The 20,428-nt window shown below is 53.7% G+C and overlaps 1 protein-coding gene across 1 annotated transcript; it reads right to left on the reverse strand.

Annotated features, from left to right (window-relative positions):
- Nucleotides 1-18,911: 18,911 nt before the first annotated feature.
- On the reverse strand, nucleotides 18,912-20,212 carry LOC118002618 (ras-related protein Rap-2a-like). Its single transcript, XM_034993219.1, has one exon. It carries the CDS (start codon nucleotides 20,153-20,155, stop codon nucleotides 19,553-19,555), a length of 603 nt encoding a protein of 200 aa, XP_034849110.1. The 5' UTR covers nucleotides 20,156-20,212; the 3' UTR covers nucleotides 18,912-19,552.
- Between the last annotated feature and the right edge of the window lie 216 nt (nucleotides 20,213-20,428).

Raw genomic sequence — 20,428 nt, forward strand, 5'->3', positions numbered from 1 at the left:
GGGGGCTCCTGGGGGACTGACACGGGGTGTGTTCACGCTGTGCAAATATTTGCAACTGCCCATCAACAATCCGTATCTCTTTCTACAAGTATGATACACTTCACTTTAAAATTTTACTCAGACGTGTACAGATGGGCTCCATGTAGAAACTGCCCATCCCCGATGTCGTCAGGCACCTGGGGCACAGGCCACACCACCTGGCTTTGACCCTGATCGCCTGTGGCACCGCTGAGGGGAGTGACACCCTGACAGCGAGATTTGCTGAGTGCGGACTGCTGGGAACAGGGAAGATGCAGCAAAGACCAGGGAAGATACACCAGCACCCGGGCTTCCCCTGCTGAAAGCCCCCCACCCCCACCCCGCCTTCCCTGCCTGGGCTCAGCTGCCCCCTCAACACCTAACAATCCCCCCGGCTCTGCTTCTGGAGCAAATGGCTGGCAAACAAGCCCTCGACATCACCGGGCTGCCCCGAGGTCTCACTCAGCCATCATCCTGCCAGGCACACACCCTAATGTGTCCCTTCCTGTGCTCTGCCCACGAGGAAGAGAACAACACAGAGAGACGTGCGCTCGCCCTCCGCAAGAGCACACAAAGGTCAAGGACAGCCCGGCAGATTCAGGGCATCAGCGGCTGCGAAGGAGGCAGGGAGACTCCTGCCTGGGACCCGGACAACCGTCTGTGAAAGCACGGCGGCTCCAGTCAGGGATGTGGCCAAGGCAGCAATTCGCAACAGGAGGCTCAAGGACCCTGGGGAAAACACAAACGGTTATTTTAAGTTGCTGCGACAGCGAAACGTTCACTGGAAACCGCTAGATGCAGAATTGGTTAAATGACGTCGGAGGACTCACACCATCAAGCACAGTGAACTGAGTTCTGCACGTACATTGCCGATGATCCTCGCCGACTCGGGGCGCATCCACAGACCCCGAAGCCACACGAGACGGGGGGCCTGGGTCCCATGTGCAGGCTTTCCAGGCAATTGCCAAGCACCAAAGCTCCAGATCACTCCCACAGCTGGAGGCGGCTTCTGAGGGGAAACAATCTGTCCCAAATGAAACACCAGGTCCCCTACCAATGTCACTTCATTTCCTAAACATACGTGGATGCAGAGACAGAGTAGCAAGGGAGGCTTCGGTTAGGACCTGTTGTGTCGGAGGGAAGGAGCGACGCTGGTGTTTTCCCGCGTCCTTGGTTCGGCTGAGACGCCAGCTCTCTCCCGCCATCAGAACAAGATTTGCCAGGACGGAGCCTGGGTCACGAGCCTGTGGGGGTGGTGGAGCCCCCACACTCCGAGTGTGATGGAGAACCGGGCCCCCACATGTCCGGCAGGCGGTACACGAGGCTCCAGTGGGGCCCCGGGGAGAGCATGGACCGCTCTGAGGAGAAGGAGAGAGGCCTGCCCGGCAGCCGTCCCTCGCTGTGGGGGTGGGGCAGGGCCTGATGAGTTTTAACCAGAACCTCCTGTGCATTTTGTGGCCCCATGTTCTGTGACTGCAACAGGTGAGTTGAGCTGATTTTCCAGAGCCAGTTTCCCTCCTCGTGAAAGGGTCCTTGCTGGGCGGAGCTACAGGCCTCTGTGCTGGGAGACACCCCCCCGCCCCCCGCTTGCCCTTCATGCCGCTGGGACCCCAGGGGAGCTTCATTCTGGCCACACGTGAGAATCCCCTGGGCAGGTCTGGACCCAATGGCTTCCGTCTACTTTAGCCTGAGCCCATTAACTGGGGATTTCTGTGGTTGAGACTCACGACCCTCCACCAGGATTGTCACCTGGGGTGAGAACTAACCGCCCTGCTCTGCTCCTGTGGGCTGCGGGGTGGGGGGACACTGGGGAGCTATTCCTGGGCAGTCGGTGCTCCTGTCTTCCCCTTCCTCCTGGTCCGAGGAGCCGACAGTCCCTTCCCGATCACACCCCCAACTGCAAGGCTCTCTCTGCTGACTTGCCTGAGCCTGAGCATTCTGACTGGGTGGTTTCCTGCCTGGCCCCTGTACTTCGGGGTTCAGCTACAATGTCGGGGACAGTGTGTTCCTGTACATGGGCTGTGTTCATCCCCTGGGGTTTCAGCCCTGCAGGGACCTACATCTGGAAATGTGGGTTCTTGGCCCTGCCTCTGTCACGGGGGCCAGGCTGGTCCCTGGCTGGACTGGAGCCAGGCCCTGCCCATCCGGGGGGTTCCTCCTGCCCCTCCTTCTCTGGCGTTTTGGCAGGGATGCCCACGGGTCTCAGGGGCTCTCTCTGGGGCCTCTGGTCGCCGGTGGTCCTGCCTCTGAATGCTGTCCTCACCTGTCCCTACCCTCGTCCTGCCTGCTCCCCGCCCCTCCTGGGATGGGGTCAGAAAAGGGGAAGGGGCCTTGGCCACAGAAGGGCCTTCCCTCAGGTCCCCACGAGAAGACTTTATCAAAGGACAAAGCCAGTGACAGGTCATGATGCACATTTGAGAAGCTCCCACAAGGAAAGGGGGCTGGAGGGGTTCAGATGGAGGCAGGGGTCCCAGGTGTCCCAGGCACAGGAGGGGGCACGAGAGACTGGAGCCTCAGTCTGAAGCTCCCTGGCAAGCCCCCTCTTCATCTGCCCTTGAGTTTGGGGTCCTCCCGGCAGGGATGGGGGTGGACAGGCTTCAAGTGCACTGCCCAGACGAGCCTGAGCTTGAGCAAGGTCAGCCTGGTTCTAGCCACACGAGTGGGTCCGGAAAGGCCAAGGAATCCCCACAGTTCCCGGGAGCATTCTTGCAGGGACCCGACCAGCTTCTGTGCCACGGACAGAGGGGCCTCTCCTTGGAAGGGGGGGAAAGCCAGGGACTGACTGAAGGACGCTGGGTGGGGTGGGGTTCGGGCAGAGGCCAGTGAGCGAGGCTCAGAGCAGTGCCGGCCAGCACTCCCCAGCCTGTGCTAGGGTGCGGAGAAAGAGCCGGGTCACGGGGGACTTGCCCCAAGGTCTCCAGGCGCAGGGGGAGAGAAGGTAGACACAGTTTCAGCCCAGCCTATGGGACAGAGGGACCTGGTCCTGTCTCAGGGCCCCGGCCTCCCTTGCTGCAGAGATGGGCAGCCGACCCTGCAGGGCATGGGCCCCTAGAGCCGGAGGCATCCCGGACTGGGACCTGCTTGTCAAGGCCTGGAGGGGCTGACTGGGCAGGGACTCTCTCTGACAGCAGCCCTGGGACTGCAGACTCCCCAGGACCCCTGCTCTGGCCGCACAGCCTGCAGGTAGGAGGGACCCCTGTTCTTACCTGCCCAGTGCCACACTGGGACCTGGGGTGGGGGTGCTGCCTGAGTCTCCACCGGCAGCCCAGAGGGACGCGCGTGTCCGGGCCCAGAGCAGCCGGGGCTGTGGGGGCGCAGGGGCCCGCGCAGCGACCGGTCTCCCGCGCCGGAACCAGGCAGGACGCGCGCGGGCCGTGGCGGCGCCTCCCTTCCGGAGAGCGGCGGGGACACGCGCCACCGGGCCGGAGGACCGCGACGCCCGGGGGGACACCGGGACCGCCCCCGCGCCCGGCTGCGCCTCCGCCCCGGCTCCCAGGACACCCCCATCGGCCCCGGGGGCCCCGCGCCCCGCCCGGCTCGGGGGCGCAGGAAGCTTGGCGGCGCGAGGGGAGCCCCCCGGTGTCCTGGGCCAGGCGGGTCGTGACTCTCGTCCCCTCCGCACTCCAGCCTCGACGTCCCGGGAAGGCCCCCGTGGCAGCCCGGCGTCCGCCTTCCGCGCCGCGTCTGGCCCGAGGGCGCGCTTGGTCCGGGCGGAGCGCAGCGCGGGCCAAAGCAAGTGGCGCTGCGAGGGGCTCCGGGCGTCCAGGTCCTAGTGGGCCGCCCTCGCCGCGCCGCCCTCGCCCTGCCTCCCCCCGCGGCGCTCAGTCCGAGGCCACCAGAGCTGTCGGAGGGCTGGCAGGTGCCTGCGGGCTCGAGGGCATCCGCTGCGGCTTTGGCCCCCACGGGGCCCCTTTCCTGAAGCCCGGGCCCGCGCCGAGGGCCCTGGGGTCGCGGGGTCCTGCCGGGTCTCCTGCCCTGCCACACGCACGCTCTCCTGCTTTGGAAGCAGGCCCCCCCGCCCCCCTCCCCGGCTCCGTGGCGCAGGCCCGCTGCCCCGCGGGGACCCCCAGGGCCCCAGACGAGCCGGTTCCCACGGTGGTTGAGCGGAGAGGCCGCTTCCTGCCGCCGTCCCCGCAGACCCCGGAGCGCGCTGTGGCTTCGCGCTGCGCTGAGCTCCTGAGCAGGGCACTCGGGGAGACCCTGGGTATTTGCACCCTGGTTGAGCTGTTCCGATACACGGAGGGTGGGGCGGCAGCGGCCGGGGCTTTGCCGCCTGACCTTGTCCGGAAGAGCCCCACTCCCAGGCCGGGAGCATCAGCAAGGCTGTGGCAGGAAACGCGCCTCCTTGCAGCCCGGCTCCCTGCAGGAGAGCAGCCGCTCTCTCCGGGGCTCCTCTCGGAAGCAGGCCAAGTGAGATGGCCCCGTGAGGACCCGCGTGGGGGGTGTCCAGGTCTGCTGCGGGAGCCCGTGTCCGGAGCGGGGCTTGGTGGGCGGCGTCACCCCCGAGCAGCCAGCCGGGCCACCCCACGGGGACACACTGCATCCACAGCATGTGTTGTCCTGACCCTGGTAACTTCAGGATTCTGCCGGAGCCGGCGTTTTTACTTAACCACATCAGTCGTGGTTGTCTGAGCTTGGTGCTGAGGGTGGCCTGCAGAAGCGGGGGTCCTCCGTGGCAGAGCTAAACACGCACTCCTGCTCCAGGTGTCAGAGAAGCTGGAGAAGGATCTAGGGAAGGTTGAGCAGTGCAGACCCAGCAACAGCCCCTCTTCAGTGGGCGAGGCAGCCGGTCTGGACTGCTTGTGCGAGACGCTTCTCTGGGCCTTCCAAAACTGTGCTCTAGGTGACTCGGTCCCACGCGGGTGCGGGTGTGCTGAGCCTCCAGTTTCTATTTGCACTGCATATAAATTACCATTGTTTGCTTCAACCTATATGTATCATTACATTTTAGACGGGGAGAGAGAGAGGGTGGGAGAGCGAGGGGGCGGGCAGAAGGGGAGAGAGAGGGTCTGAAGCAGGCTCCATACCCAGTGGGGCTTGATCCCACAACCTGAAGTCAAGACCAAAGCCGAAACCAAGAGTCTCTGCTTAACCGATTGAGCCATCCAGGCGCTCCTCTGACTCTTAATCTCAGCTCAGGTCTTGACCTCAGGGCCGTGAGTCCAAGCCCTGTGTTGGCTCCACACTGGGTGTGCTGAATGAATGAAGGAAGGAAGGAAAGCTATTTAGAAGATCACACTACTTAGCCTGAGTGTTTGAATACTTTAAAAGTAGTATCAGCATTAGAGCAGAAAGATAGCCTATAAAACGTAAGAACTTTCCTATAGCCTGTTTTTTTTTTTTTAAGATTTTATTTATTTATTTGACAGAGAGATAGCGAGAGCAGGAACACAAGCAGGGGGAGTGGGAGAGGGAGAAGCGGGCTTCCTGCCGAGCAGGGAGCCCAATGTGGGACTCGATCCCAGGACCCTGGGATCATGACCTGAGCGGAAGGCAGACACTTAACGACTGAGCCACCCAGGCGGCCCCTATAGCCTGTTTTTTGATAGTAGCATATGGGAACTCTTTCCTGAAAGCTTTTACCTTTTGTAACTTCAGCACAGATTTCATTTAGCTCGTTTTAAAAAGTGTGTGTCGAGGTGCACGTCCTCTATTACACCAGCTGTAGGAGCTCCTTGCTTCCAAATAAAACAAATCCCAGCAAACCCCACACCCGGGGTTCGGTCTGTAACAATAAACAAGTTTGTCAAAGGAAGCTCTGTTAATATTTTATATCCCATTTAAATAAGGTGATGGCTTTTATCTTCCTACCTCCTAAAACAGAAAAACAAACCCAAAGGACTCAATGTCCAGCTGGAGGCTCAGCCTCCCTTCACTGTCCCCTCCCTCCCAGGGCTGGACTACTCTTTGAAGCCTTGGAAACCAAAGACTCGCTTCCCTCCTCCCACACTGGGTGGGCCCTGGACAGTTTGCTGCAGAGGCCTCCCCTCCCCTGGTGGTGTCACCTTACACTCTGAGTAGGGACCTCCTTCTGTGTCAGAGGGGAATGGGGAGACACCCCTCCCTCCAAGTCACCCTAGAGGCACCAAAGTCCCCTGCCGTTAGGGGTAGCTAACGGTGACTCCTTCCCTGCCTCTCTGGTGAGTCTGTCCCAAAACTGTCAGAGCACAGGCGCCACGAGGGGACCAGTGTCCTGGGTTTCTCCTGGCCCCAGCGCTGCCTCCCTGGGGGCTGTGACCCACCCACGGCTGCCCTGGGCTCCTGGATCCAGGCCTCTCTAAATAGCGACTGAGATCCAGGAAAATGCATGCTATCTCCAAATAAGCCCTTTCTCCTGGCGTGGCCTGCGGGATGCACCTCCCAGCTGCCCTCAGTGCTCTCTGGAATGGGGCTGGGCCTAACTCGCTGGCCAAGAGGGACTTTACAAGGGGCTAGTACGACAGGTGTTTGGGAGGCCAGGCTCAGTGGTCTCCTTCCAGAAGCCCTTGACCTCCTGAGTTGAGGTTCTAGGAAGGCACCAGAGGCTGGTCTGGGAGGCCCAGGTCCGGGGCCCAGGGGTTCACTCCCTACAGGATGGGTCTCCGAAGGGAACACCCGATTCCTTCCCTCCTTCAGATGCCCTCAGACAGCTCAGGGGCATCTGTTCCTTGTGGACTGAATATCTGCCTCCATTTCACCTAAAACCACCTCGTGGCCCCCATACTGCTCACCCCAGGCCTCACTCTCCCATAGGTTTGCCTTTTCCAGTGGACCCCAAGAGCCGATTTCTGTCACAGTTGATGGTTGGGCTTGTGCCTTAGGACCTGGATTTGGGCCCCAGAGGAGCTAGGGGGCCTTCTGGAGGAGGCAACAAGACAGACTTGTTCAGGGGGCCCCCAGGAAGGATGAAGCCCCCACCCCCCCACCCCCACCTCCTGCAGACTCCTGAGAGGCTCTGACCCTGCTGGACTCACATCCAGGACTCACTGCTCCTGGTGGACCCTGGTTGGAGATGCCTGGTGGCCGGGGGCGGTGGGGGTGGGGGGCGGAGTCCTGGGGCTGGAAAGAGTCAGAGAGAGGAAACCGCAGGGAAAGGAGGCAGCCAAGGGCTCGCCCCTCCCAAGGTCAAGGGAAGGAGCAAGCTGGAATGAGTCACGTGGCTGCCAGTCAGAAGTTTAACCCAGCGGGGTTAATTTTAAACATTTGTTTAGGGCGCCTGGGTGGCTCAGTTGGTTGAGCGACTGACTGCCTTCGGCTCAGGTCATGATCCTGGAGTCCCGGGATCGAGTCCCGCATCGGGCTCCCTGCTCGGCGGGGAGTCTGCTTCTCCCTCTGACCCTCCCCCCTCTCATGCTCTCTGTCTCTCATTCTCTCTCTCAAATAAATAAATAAAATCTTTAAAAAAACAAACAAACATTTGTTTAAAAAAAAAAAGAAGGAAAGAAAAAATTCTGGAAGTGGGTAGGCAGCTGCACAGGGCCACCTTCGGGGGTTGCTAACCCAGTCCCTACTCCCTGCGTCTCAGGTCTGGATGGGAGTGTGGTTCTGCCAACCGCGCCCTCCCCACAGATTTTGAAGTGGGAAAGGGACAGAGGCTGTGCCCCGCTCCGCTCTCTGCTGCTGACAGCCAAGGTCTTGAAGGTTGGGACTTTCTGAGCAGGTTTCAGCTGCTGGCAGGAGACAGCTACCTAGATGCTGGGAGGCTGGGATGGCAGCGACCGGCGGTGACAGCAGCAGAAGCAGCTCTGTGTGGGGGCCAGAGTTTGGGATGGCCACTGTGGTTGCTCTATAAACTCCTGACTCCAGTGGCAGGTGCACAGGTCCGACACTTCCCCACCCCCAAGCCGCGGAGAGCCTCCTCCTCCAGTTCTTCCAGAAGTTTCATAAGCCCCTGATTATGTCTATTAAGTCAACCCTGCTTAGATTACCCCTAGAGGTTCTGTTGCCTGCACCCTGCCTGCCACGGGATTTGCTGTCAGAGTGAGAGGCATAGGCAGCAACAGTGGACTCCAGCCAAAGCCCACAGTAACACACCTGTTGTTGAGCCAGCGAGCCCTAGGGTGTCTCAGTGAGAAAGTGCTAGAAAGCACTTGGATTCGGGCTTGTAGGAGCTGATTTTAGTGCAAGTTCAAGAAAGTAGAGTTTCACTCTGGAATGGTTGCTGTCAGGAAGTGGGGGACATTTCATGACTAAATATCATAGTACAGCTTATCTAGAAGGAGGGACGGCTGCACCGTTGACCCTTGAACAACCCGGGTTTGAACTGTGCAGGTCTACTTGGACGCGGATAGTTTTGTTAGATACGGTCCAACCCTGTGAATTGTATTTTCTCTTCTTTATGATTTTCTTACTAACATCCTCCTTTGTCTGGCTTACTTCATGGTTAGAATACGTGTAGACTACATGCAACACACCCGATAAGCGTGGTTTATATCATTGGTGAGCCTTCCAGGCACCTGCAGACTATTAGTAGTTAAGTTGTTGGTTTGGGCGGGGGAGGAGGGGCGTCAAAAGTCATACACGGATTTACAACTGCGTGGTGGGGTGTCAGTGTCCCTAAACCTCGCGCTGTACAAGGATCAGCTGTAACTGTGAAAAAACAGTGGTCACTCACAGAAACCACGAGAGGGGGTGTGTTTGGTCATCTCCGTGGTTTTGAAATTTTTCATATTTCTATCTGTATTCAGACATGATTACAGAGGGCTCCTGTGTGTCTTTATCCATCCCCGTCACAGAGGGGTCTTGTCTCACTGATGTTGGGGTTCTCTGAGACTGTTTATGTGCAACAGAATGCCACAATCTCGCTGTGAGGCCCAAGCCAGCTCCCACGTGGGCGGGGCTGCTTTTCTCGCGGACGACAGCAGTAGGTGTAGACTCAGGCTGAGAGGCTGGGCAGCCCTGAGTGACCACGGCGAGACATTTGGTGAAACTGTTTTCAGAGCCACGTATCTAAAGAGTCTGTCCAAATGTGCTGAGAGGCTGCATCTCTCACCTACTCCTGCTGCATTGTCTCCTCGCCCACAATCCAAACCTATGACCTCATAGGGAGGTCTTTATGACCAGTTGATGGAGAAGGAAAAACCTTGATCCTGGTTTACAGATGGTGCAGAAGTGGATGGCTCAAGCATTCACGTGGTGGCCCAGAGATGAAGGAGAACCCTCTCAGGGGTCATTACTTCAAGTACCATGTTTGGCCGTTGTCCACTTTGCCTGGCCTGGGTGATGGCCAGAAATAGGGCTCTAATTGATTCATGGACAGTTGCTAATGGCTTGGTTTGATCATCAGAGCCTTAGGAAGAAAAAAAAACCACATTGCAAGATTGGTAATGAGGCGATCTGGGGATGACATATGAGGAGGGACCTCTCTGGATAGACATGGACCGTGAAGATCCTTTGTCACATGTGAATGCTCGTCCAAAAGCATCTGCTGCAGAGGAGGCTCTTGGGAACCAGTTGGACGGGACAGTCCATTCTGGGAAGGCAGCCAGCCTCTTTAGCCAGCCATCCAAATGCTTGTTCAATGGGCTCATATACAAAGTGGCCAAGGAGGCAGGGCTGGAAGCTATGCGTAGAGTTTCACAGGACTTGGCCTCACCAGGTCTGACCTGGACATCATCACAGTCAAGAATCTAACCCACCAAGAGCAGAGACGAATGTGGAGCCCCTCATAAGGTGCCATTTCCTGGGGCAACAGCTAGTCACTTGGTGGAAGATGGATTACATTAGATCTCTTCCATCATGGAAGGAGCAGCAATTTGTCCTCACTGGCATGGACATTTAGTCTGGATATGAACTCGCTTTCCCCGCCTGTAATGCTTCTGTCAACACTACCATCCACAGATTTATAGTATGCCTTGTGGACCTTTATGGTATCCCACAGAACATTTCTCTGATAAAGAGATTAATTTTACAGCAAAAGAAGTGAAGCAATAAAGCTATGCACATGGAATTCAAGGTTCTTACTTTTACATACTCATCCAGAACACATGACCTGATAGAAAGCCTGATGGTCTAGTGAGGACTCGTGTGAGCCCCAGGTGGGACACAACACTCTGAGAGGATGGAGGTGCACCTGACAGGTTGTGACATTATCTAAATTATAGTTATAATACAGTTACTCGTATATATGGTGCTGTTTTTCCCAAAGCCAAAATAGAGGAGTTTGGGAGTCAAGTGGTGGTAGAGGAACTAGCCCCTCTCACTATTATTCGCAGGAACTAAGTGGGTCCTTAGAGGTGCCTCTTGGTACTTCCATTCCAAAGGTAAAAGGTTATCAGAAAACAGTGTCAACCAAAAACTGGCAGAAACCTGCTGAAGATTCAGATCCTTTGGGTATGTTTGGGTCATACTACTAGATGAAAACCCCCAAGCAGCCAAGGTCTTGGCTAAGGGGAGAGAAAACATGGAATGGGTAATGGAAGAAGAAAATTAGAAAAATCATACTTGAAAGTAGCTAAGAGAGTAGATCTTAAATGTTCTCATCACAACAACACCAAAAAAATGGTAATTATGTGCGGTGAAGGATGTGTTAACTAACCTTGCTGTGACAATCATTTTGTAATATATACATGTATCACACCATCACATCGTATACCTTAAACTTATCCAGTGTTACATGGCGATTATATTTCAATAAAGCTGGGGGGCATCTGGGTGGCTCAGTCATTAGCCGTCTGCGTTTGGCTCGGGTCATGGTCCCAGGGTCCTGGGATCGAGCCCCGCACCGAGCCCCACATCGGGCTCCCTGCTCAGCGGGAAACCTGCTTCTCCCTCTCCCACTCCCCTTGCTTGTGTTCCCTCTCTCACTGTGTCTCTCTCTGTCAAATAAATAAATAAAATCTTAAAAAAAAAAAAAAAGCTGGGGGCAATATCAACTATGCCCTCAAGAAAATACTAGCAAATAGAATCCAACAACACTTTAAAGGGCTTATATGCTATGACCAAGTGGGATTTATTCTTGGAACACAAGAGTGGTTCATCATACAGAAATCAATCAACGTAATACAGCACGCTAACAGAATGAAGGGGAAAAACCTGCACTTGATGCAAAAAATAATTACTTGACAAAATTCAGTATCTTTCCATGATAAAAACACTCAACAAACTAAGAATAGAAGGAAACTAAACATAATAGAAATGATATATGAAAAGCCCATAGTGAACATCATACTCAATGATGAAAGACTGAAAGCTTTTCCTCTAAGATCAGGAAGAAGATAAGGATGCAAGCTTTCACCACTTCTATTTATGATAGTACTGGAAGTCCTAGCCAGAACAATTAGGCAAGTAAAAAAGGGAGGGGCATCCTAATTGGAAAGGAAGAAATAAATTATCTTTGTTTTCAGATGACATGATCTTAAATACAGAAAGCCCTAAAGATTTCATTTTAAAAAGCTGTCAGTAGTAGTAAATTCAGAACGTTGCAGGATACACAATCAATACAAAAAAATCAATTGCATTTCTATACACTAACAATGAACAATCCAGGAAGGAAATTAGGAAAACAATCCCATTTGCAATAGCATCAAAAAGAAGAAAATACTGGGAAAAAACTTAACCAAGGAGGTGAAAGATTTGTGTAATGAAGAGTACAAACCATTGCTGGAAGAAAGAAGACACAAATAAATGGAAATACATTCCATGTTCATGGATGAGAAGATTAAAGATTGTAAAGATGTCAATACTACCCAAAGCTATCTACAAATTCAAAGCAATTCCTATCAAAATCTCAATGTCATTTTTTGCAGAAATAGAAAAACCCATCCTAAAATATGTATGGAATCTCAAGGGATCCCACATAGCGAAAGCAATCTTAAAAAAGGATGACCAGAGCTGGAAGACATACTTCCTGATTTCAGAACTATCACAAAATAGTGTGGGAGTGGCATAAAGACAAACATAGCCCATGGAATAGAACAGACCCAAACCTATGTTTTCATAGGTCAAAACCTTTACAACTTTGGATTTGGCAACGATTTGGATATGGTGCCGAATGCACCGGCAACAAAAGAACAACTGGATAACTGGACTTCATGAAAATGTTAAGATTTTGTCAAAAGACATGATAAAAATTTTTTGTAAGTCATTATTTATATATCAAATGTATATATATCAAAAGGCAGCATGCAGAATGGGAAATAATATTTGCAAACCATAGATCTGCTAAGAGGTTAATATCCAGAATATATGGAGAACTCCTAAAACTTAACAACAAAAAAACCCACCTGGGGCGCCTGGGTGGCTCAGTCGTTAAACGTCTGCCTTTCGGCTCAGGTCATGATCCCAGGGTCCTGGGATCGAGCCCCGCACCGAGCCCCGCATCGGGCTCCCTGCTTGGCGGGAAGCCTGCTTCTCCCTCTCCCACTCCCCCTGCTTGTGTTCCCTCTCTCGCCGTGTCTCTCTCTGTGAAATAAATAAAATCTTAAAAAAACAAAAACAAAAAACCCCACCTGATTTAAAAATGGACAATGAGTTTGAATGGACAGTTCTCCAAAGAAGAGATACAAATAGCCGATGAGCATGTGAAAAGATGCTCAACATCACTCATCATTAGGGAAAACAAACACCACAATGGGATGTCATCTCACACCTACTAGAACGGCTTTATGAAAAAACAAACAAACAGAAAGTGACAAGTGGCGGTGAGGATGTGGAGAAGTCGGAATACTTGTGCACTGCTGGTGTTGGTGGAAATGTGCCGCTGCGGAAAACTGTAGGGTGATTCTTAAAAAATTAGAAGTAGAATTAGCATATGATCCAGCAACTCCACTTCTGGGTGTATATCCAAAGTAGGGTCTTGAAGAAATACCTGCACACCCACGTCCAGAGCAGCATTATTCACAGGATCCAGAAGGTGGAACCAACCCAAGTGTCCATTGAGAGGTGAATGGGTAAGCCTAACGTGGTGTATCCATACGGTGGAAACTATTCAGCCTTAAAAAGAAGGGAAATTCTGTCACATGCTCCAAGATGGGTGAAACTTGAGGACATTTTTTTTTTTTTTTTTTAAAGATTTTATTTATTTATTCATGAGAGATAGAGAGAGAGAGGCAGAGGGAGAAGCAGGCTCCCAAGGAGCAGGGAGCCCGATGTGGGACTCGATCCCAGGACCCTGGGATCATGACCTGAGCCGAAGGCAGACGCTTAACCATCTGAGCCACCCAGGCGCCCGAAACTTGAGGACATTTTGCTGAGTGAAATAAGCCAGTCACAAAAAGACAAACACTGTATGATTCCACTTACGTGAGGTTCCTAGAGTAGTCAGATTCAGAGACAGAAAGTGGAATGGTGGATGCCAGGCCTGGGGGAGGTTATTGTTTAATGCATATAGAGTTTCAGCAAATGAAAAAGTTCTGGGGGGGAGGGGAGGCGCCTGGGTGGCTCCATCCGTTAAGCGGTTAAGCGTCTGCCTTTGGCTCAGGTCATGATCCCAGAGTTCTGGGATCGAGTCCCACATCGGGCTCTCTGAGAGCCTGCTTCTCCCTCCCACTCCCACTCTGCCACTCTCTCTCTCTCTCTCAAATAAATAAATAAAAAAAAAAAGACAAGAAAAAGTTCTGGGGATGGGTTGTACAATAATGTAAATATGTAAACACTCCTGAACTATACATTGAAAAATAGTTAAGATGGTAAACTTTGTGTTAGGTGTATTTTATCACAATTTAAAAATCAACTATGGCCTCCTGACCAGTTACAGAGACAATGATGTAACAGCCACGGATATTTTCTTGCTTGCCTGTTATGGGGCATGAGGTAGCTAGACTGCAAGCAGAAGAGGGGAATAAAGGTGTGACTCCCTTACCCCACCACTGCCGAGATGGGCTGGGGGTGTACTACCCAGAGTCTCCTTCAACTGGGTTGTTGCTTCAGCTGCTGGTTGACAAGACTGCAGCTGTCAGCCCCTTTAGGGACCACCCCAGCTGTAGAGAGCAGCCTTGCTTGATACAACGCCCTTCCCTGGGGACTCCCCATATAAGATGAGTGATCTGAGGGAGGAGTGTGAAGACCTAGCTATTCTGACCCTACTCAGAGCAGGCGAAGGTCCATTCTAGTCCCAGAGATCCTCGTGAGGTTGGCTGAGCCCATTGTTAGGGCTGCACTGCAATTCAACTTCTCCTTCTGCCTTCCTGCTGCCCTTCCCTTCCTTCCATCAGTCCTATTCTCAGAGGCATTTCTTCATGAACATCCTGCATGCTCAACTCCTCTTCAGGTCTGCTTCTGAGACTCCATCAAGCTCTTCATCTGTGAAATGTGGAGTGAGTCAGAGGTGGAGGTAGAGAAAGGGCAGAAATAAACAATATTGGGAAAAAGGAGAGGATGTAACCAGAGACGCTACAGTTATTAAAAATCTTATTTAAGAGGTTGTCATGAACAATCTTATGTTGATTTGTTTGGAAAGACACAGGTTGTGTAGATCCCTAGAAAAATACAAACTAGGAAACTAAATTAAGAAGAAAATTAAAAACCTGTAACCATTAAAGACATTAAATTTTGTTTCAAAATGATGCATTCACAAGCAAAATTTACCAAATGTGGAAAGAGCAGATAATTCCAATCTTACACAGAACCTCCCAGAAAATATAAAAAGAAGGACTACTCCCCCACTAGATTTGTGTGTGTGTGTTAGCCTAATATTGATACCAAATGCAAACAAGGGCAGTATAAGAAAAAATGTATAGGCAGGTCTCAGTCACAAACATGGATGCAAAAATTTGGAATAAAATCTTAGCAAAGTCAATCAAATGTATAAATATTTATATCAAATAACAACCAATTGGAGTTTATCTCGGGAATGCAAGTTTGGTTAAATATTATAAAATGGAGGAATATAATCTCCCATGTTTGATCATTATAACGTTCACAATCTTGTCATCTAAATCAAGTCCAGGCAAGGATGAGGCTCCTCTAGTCCAGTTCCTCAAGTACAGTTTCTCTGGGTCTGTAGATCCAGGTTAGCTGCCTCCCCACTGCCACGTGCCCCACCATGTCCAGTGGTGGGACTGACACAGGGTAACTGCTCTAGACACTCCTGGTCAGAAAGGCGGGCAGTGGGACACACAAAGGAGTCACTGGTCCATAGCAATTCTGAAACCCGGCCAAGAAATTTTTTGATTAGGTCTTAAGTCCTGGAAATAATCCTCCATTGCTTTGGGCTCTGTCCTCTGACCTCTTTATTCTGCTTTCTGAGCCATGCCCCCTTTTTTCTTAAGATATATTTATTTATTTTAGAGAGAGAGAAAGAGTGGGAGGGGCAGAGGGAGAGGGGGAGAGAATCTCAAGCAGACTTTGTGTTGAGCACAGAGCCCAATGCTGGGCTCGATCCCAGGACCCTGAGATCGTCATATGACCTGAACCAAAACCAGGAGTCGGATGCTTAACTGACTGAGCCACCCAGGCGCTCCGCCCCCGCCCCCCCCCAGCCACCATTTTTTAAATGAAAGCACATGTTTGCAACCAAGCAGTTTTCTCAGTCTACTTCCTTCCAGTAAAATTGTGCGGGGTGGGAGGCGGGAGTATCCAAAGTCTCTTTTCCTTTTGAATGGCTCTGTCCTTTTCTTAGTCCAAGTGGGTAGTGTTTTTGTTAATATAATTTTTTTTCAAAAACTTGGTGGCTCTCCTGTGATTTGGGGTTAACGCAGTAAGAGAAAAGATTCACCCATGAATCTGTTTGAGGACTGGGTTCACTCCATTAGCGAAAAGGCACACCCACGAAGGTCTCTGAGATGAGCCCTACTCTAGCTTGGGCTCCTGGAATGGGTAGGAGGCGATGTGGGGGCTTCTGAGATGCCCTGTCTCCGGGGGAGAGGATTTGTGGGGTACACCTTAATCTGGGTCCCAAGCCCATCACGTGACTGAATGGCCCTCTGAGGGAATCACCTTTGCTCTTTTGAGGCCTCGACAGTCACACTTGGCGTCACTTGCAGACCAGTTCTCCCGGATCTGACATTCCCTGGGAAGTCATTTCTTAATTTTAGCATCTTTTGCCGTTTGGTGAGACTGCAAATTTTTAAAACGACTGGTTCCTGTTGGTTTCCCAGCTCTCTCAGTCTGCCTCGCTTCTCCCGCTGTGCTCCAGGCCGCGGGAAGAGACCAGCAGCGCCTTACGCACTCACTGCAAACCTTCTGGTGGGCTCACGGGGGTCGGTGGGCACCCTGTTTGCTCCCCACACAGCTGCAGGCGACAAGGTGGTCACACTTCTGCCGTTCCGTCCCCAGGACCCCTGGTCCTCACTTCCTGGGCACCCTCCCTGGCAGTGTCCTCCAAGCCCCGCCGTCCACTAATGGCCTGTCTGGGGTGTGTTAGTGCTCACCTAACACTCCCCCAAACCCCACCCGGCTCTGCCCACAGTCTGGTTCCAAAGCCGCTCTGGCCTGTTGGGATACTTGCATGTCAGTACCCTATCCCAGGTAGCAGGAAGCTATAGTAGTGATCCGTTGCTGCATAATAACTCACCTTGAAACTTATTGGTGTAAAACAATAAATGTTTCCCGTCTCATAGTGTCTGTGGGTCGGGCAACTCGGTGCGGCTCAGCTGGGGCCTCTGCTCAGGCGCCCTCACGGGCAGCAGGGACAGGTGGGCTGGGGCTGCCCTCATCTCAACGCTCATCTGGGAAAGGATCCCCCTCCCGAGCTCTCGACGGAGCTGTCGGCAGGTCTCAGGGCCCCGCCGGCTGCTGGGACATCAGTTCCTTGCCACATGGCCCTCTCCACCAGGCTAGTCACAACACGGCGGCCGGCCTTTCAAAAACCAGGGCTCTGGGAGAGGCTGAGCAAGACAGGGGGCAGGGGTTTTGCGAGTTAATCTCAGAAGTGACATCCCGTCACTGTTGTCCTGTTATATTCTCTAGAAGAGAGTCACTAGGTCCTGCCCACCCTCCAGGGGAGGGAGCCACCCAGGGCAGGAGGACCAGGAGGTGGGGGCACTGGACACATCTCAGAGGCTGTCCACCACGGAGATAGAGCAAAACCTCCAAGAACCGGGAAGAAAAGGACAGATCACACAATTTTAAAAGCTGACAAAAAGAGCAGGCATCTCCCTGAAGAGGACATTAAATGCCATGAAACCCTCCGAAAGAGCTCTCAACATCACCAGCAGTCTGAATCATACGAATGGAAACCACTACACATTGGTAAGAAAAGCATCTGCGCAGACTCTGAGCTGCAGAGCATCAGGAGCGTGTGGGTATGTGGCTGTTACAACCAGTTTGGAAACCGGTTTCACATTCCCTGGTGATGCTGAGCGTGCACAGAGCCTATGGCCCAGTGCCCAACCGCAAATGGCTTGAGATGGTAACACCATCTGCAAGCTAGCAAGCTGACTGCCCGGTGCCTGGGTCCCCCCACCCCCTCCCGGGGCACAGTGCTTCCAGGCTCCACAGCGCCCCGACCTACAGAGCAGGCACATTCTCTGCTTGCAAATCCACTTCAGCTACCTAGGCCGCTCTTGACTCCAGAGGGACTATGGGCAACTTGCGTGTGGCATTAGCTAAGTTAGAGTAAGAAATGCAGGAAAAGAAAGAAAATCTGGTGTGTAGGTCTTGAATTTTACGCGTCACCCAGAAACTGCTCTAAACCTATTCCTGAGGTCACAGGAGCTTATCATTTGTTATGTTGAACACCCTGGGCTTTGAGCTGAAACGTAGATCTGAGTGGAAGGATCTGACGTGGCCCTAGGAATCTGAAGGAAGAAATGTCTACTTGTACATTTTTTCCTGGATTGAGCCTATTATGCAGAGGCACAGGAATCCAGGGACACACGATCTCCCAGGAGGCCTCAGTGCTGGCTGGTGGAGAGTCAGAAAGGCAGGGCGGGCAGAGCTGGGGAGTCAGGCAGCTTGCCGTCCTTGGGGCCCAGCTTCATGGCTGAGAACGGAGGACTGCTCCCTGTGTGCTTTCTCTGCACCGCTCAATGCCCAGTCCAGGAACAGTCTTGGGTTTTTGCCTCTGTTCCAGCAGAGGAAGGGGCAGCTCTGGACAAAGACAGCTGAGGCCGGGAAGGTCCTTCCCCACCACACACACCTCCGCAGGCCCCCCTCCCCTCCTCCCTGTTTTTTTGAAATGTCCCCTTAGAGATGGTCCTGGAAGAGGGTGTGAGGAAACACGACCGGGAGGAGTGACCCCAGAACAGAGGGTCAGAGGAGGAAGTGAGTTAGCTGGACTTCAAGGCTTCAAAAATAAGTGCCCAACACCCCCTCCCCCCAAAGTCCCAGGGACACAGGAAGAGAGAAAAGACAGGGACGCCCAGCCTAGCCTTCTCCCCTGGTGAACTGGCCGTCAGGCACTGTCAGGTTCTAAAATACATATACTCCTTACGTTAAAATAAAATCCATCCTTCTGTTCACACATCATATACAATATAAATAAAATTCCCAGAGCAGTGCATAACCATCACTTTATAGATAACTTTCCTGTAACAAAATGAACTTTTTCAGGTCACAGGCACAGTTTTGAGGGTTCTTTATCGCTTTAATTTGTTTTTCTTGCTTATTTCTTTTAGAAGACGTTTAAGCGGTAAGTCTAGGTTCCTAAATTTGAAAGATTTGTTGGGCGGGTGAGGCAGAATTGTTAACTTGTGAAAACAGGCACATGCAACTCCTATCAGAGACAAATTCTAAAAATTGTAAAACAATGGCATTCTCTAACCAGTGCAAGAAAAGTTCCTCTTCTCGTTATGTGAAAACTATACAAAAAGAGTCCTGCACGGTCTGCTTCTACTTCAGCACGGGGTCGCTGTGAACCATGCAGGTATCAGACAAATATCCTGCTCTCTGGCAACAAGAAATACGTACCAGATGCGGCCATTTTCCCCCGGTTACCATCGTGCTTCCCGGAATAGAACTGGAGAGCAGAGACCGTGTATGCGAATGTAGGAACTGTGGCTCTAAGCATTAGAAAGACCGGTATGTAAAACGACCACCTTTTCAAACCACTTTATTTTCACTCAATTTACAGATGCAAAATCGCCTGGATGTCCGTTACAGAAGGGAAGGCAGAGCTGAGCAACGTCTGGGTGAGAAGTTGTTTCTCCCCTCCCAGGGCATACAATATCCCTTTCAAACCGCGGCTGCGTGTCCATAACTATATTTAGAAATACGCAGAGAGCAGACCAGGCCCGCTCGCTTCGAGGCTGCAAAGCAGAGGCAAACACGAAACCTCACGGAGCGCGAAGCTCCAGGTCTTTTTAGCTCACGTCCCCCGATCCATTCCAAAGGTCGGATGGCATCTGAAGGCGTTCGTTATCCAAGAAGGGCGGGGAGGGGGCCGGGGGGGGGTCCTGAAACAAATGTCACTTGAAGAAAAGGGTGGTACTCTCTGCATACAGGAAAAGGATACCGATTTGGGGCTCCCGATAGCACTGTAAGGGGTCAACAAAGTGGCGGAGTTTCCACCAAGGACGTGAGAAGCTCTGCGCACAGCTCGAGGCGCTGGCCTGAGTTACCAGCGGGAGTAACCACTTGTCTTGGGCCGGGTAACTTTCCTGCAAAAGCGGGGAAGGCAGGCTGGGCTTCGGCAGTCCGAGAAGCGCCGAGCGTACTCCGAAGTACCCGCGGCGTGTCAGCCAATGAACCTCTCCGACGGCCACGCATCCTGGGCGTTGGGGGGGGGCGCCGGGGCCTCTTCCTCGGGCGGCGCCAGGGCCTCCATCTCGCGTACCACCTGCGTGAACACCTGGTCCACCATCAGTTTGCTCTTGGCCGTGACCTCCAGGAACGGGCAGCGCCACTCGCGGGCCAGCGCGCGGCCCCGCGCCGTCAGCACCTGGCGCTCGGCGTCCAGGTCGGCCTTGGTACCCACCAGCACGAGCGGCACGGCCTTGGGCCCCCGCAGCCGGCCCATGCGCTCCCGCAGCGGCCGCACCGCCTCGAACGAGGCCTCGCTGCACACGCTGTAGAGCACCACGAAGCCGTCGCTGTTCTTGATGTACAGGTCCTTGAGGGTGACCAGGTGCTCGGCGCCCACCGTGTCCACGATCTCCAGCAGCGCGGGCGCCGCGTTCACCTCGATCACCTTGCTGAAGAGCTCCTCCACCGACGGCTCGCATTGCTCCGGGAAGCTGCCGCAGGCGAACTGCGTGGCCAGGGCCGTCTTGCCCACGGCCACGCTCCCGAGCAGGACCACCCGGTAGCCCTTGGCGGGTCGCGGCCCCAGGCCCGCCATGGCCGAGACGCGGCTGGCGGGACGCTCGGCCGGAGGCCTGCGAGGAATGGCGCGCGGAGGCGGGGGCCGGGGGGAGGGGAGAGGGGGGCGGGGCGGGGGAGGGGAGGGGCGGGAGGGGCCGGCGAGGGGGACCGGGGAGGGGCGGGGCGCCCGCGAGGAGGGGGCCCGGAGGGCGGGCGCGCGGGCGCCGGGCCGGGGTGGGCGTCCGGACTGGCGCGGAGACCCGCTGCCGCCGGGCGGGGGAGAGCGCCCCGCAGCCAAGACGGGGGTCCC

The sequence above is a fragment of the Mirounga leonina genome, unplaced genomic scaffold (assembly GCF_011800145.1).
Source record: "Mirounga leonina isolate KUSES-001 unplaced genomic scaffold, KU_Mleo_1.0 Mir_82, whole genome shotgun sequence".
NCBI lineage: Eukaryota > Metazoa > Chordata > Mammalia > Carnivora > Phocidae > Mirounga > Mirounga leonina.

Excerpts from the sequence above, each read along its gene's own strand:
- LOC118002618 (XM_034993219.1), bottom strand. The coding sequence starts at position 20,155 with ATGGCGGGCCTGGGGCCGCGACCCGCCAAGGGCTACCGGGTGGTCCTG.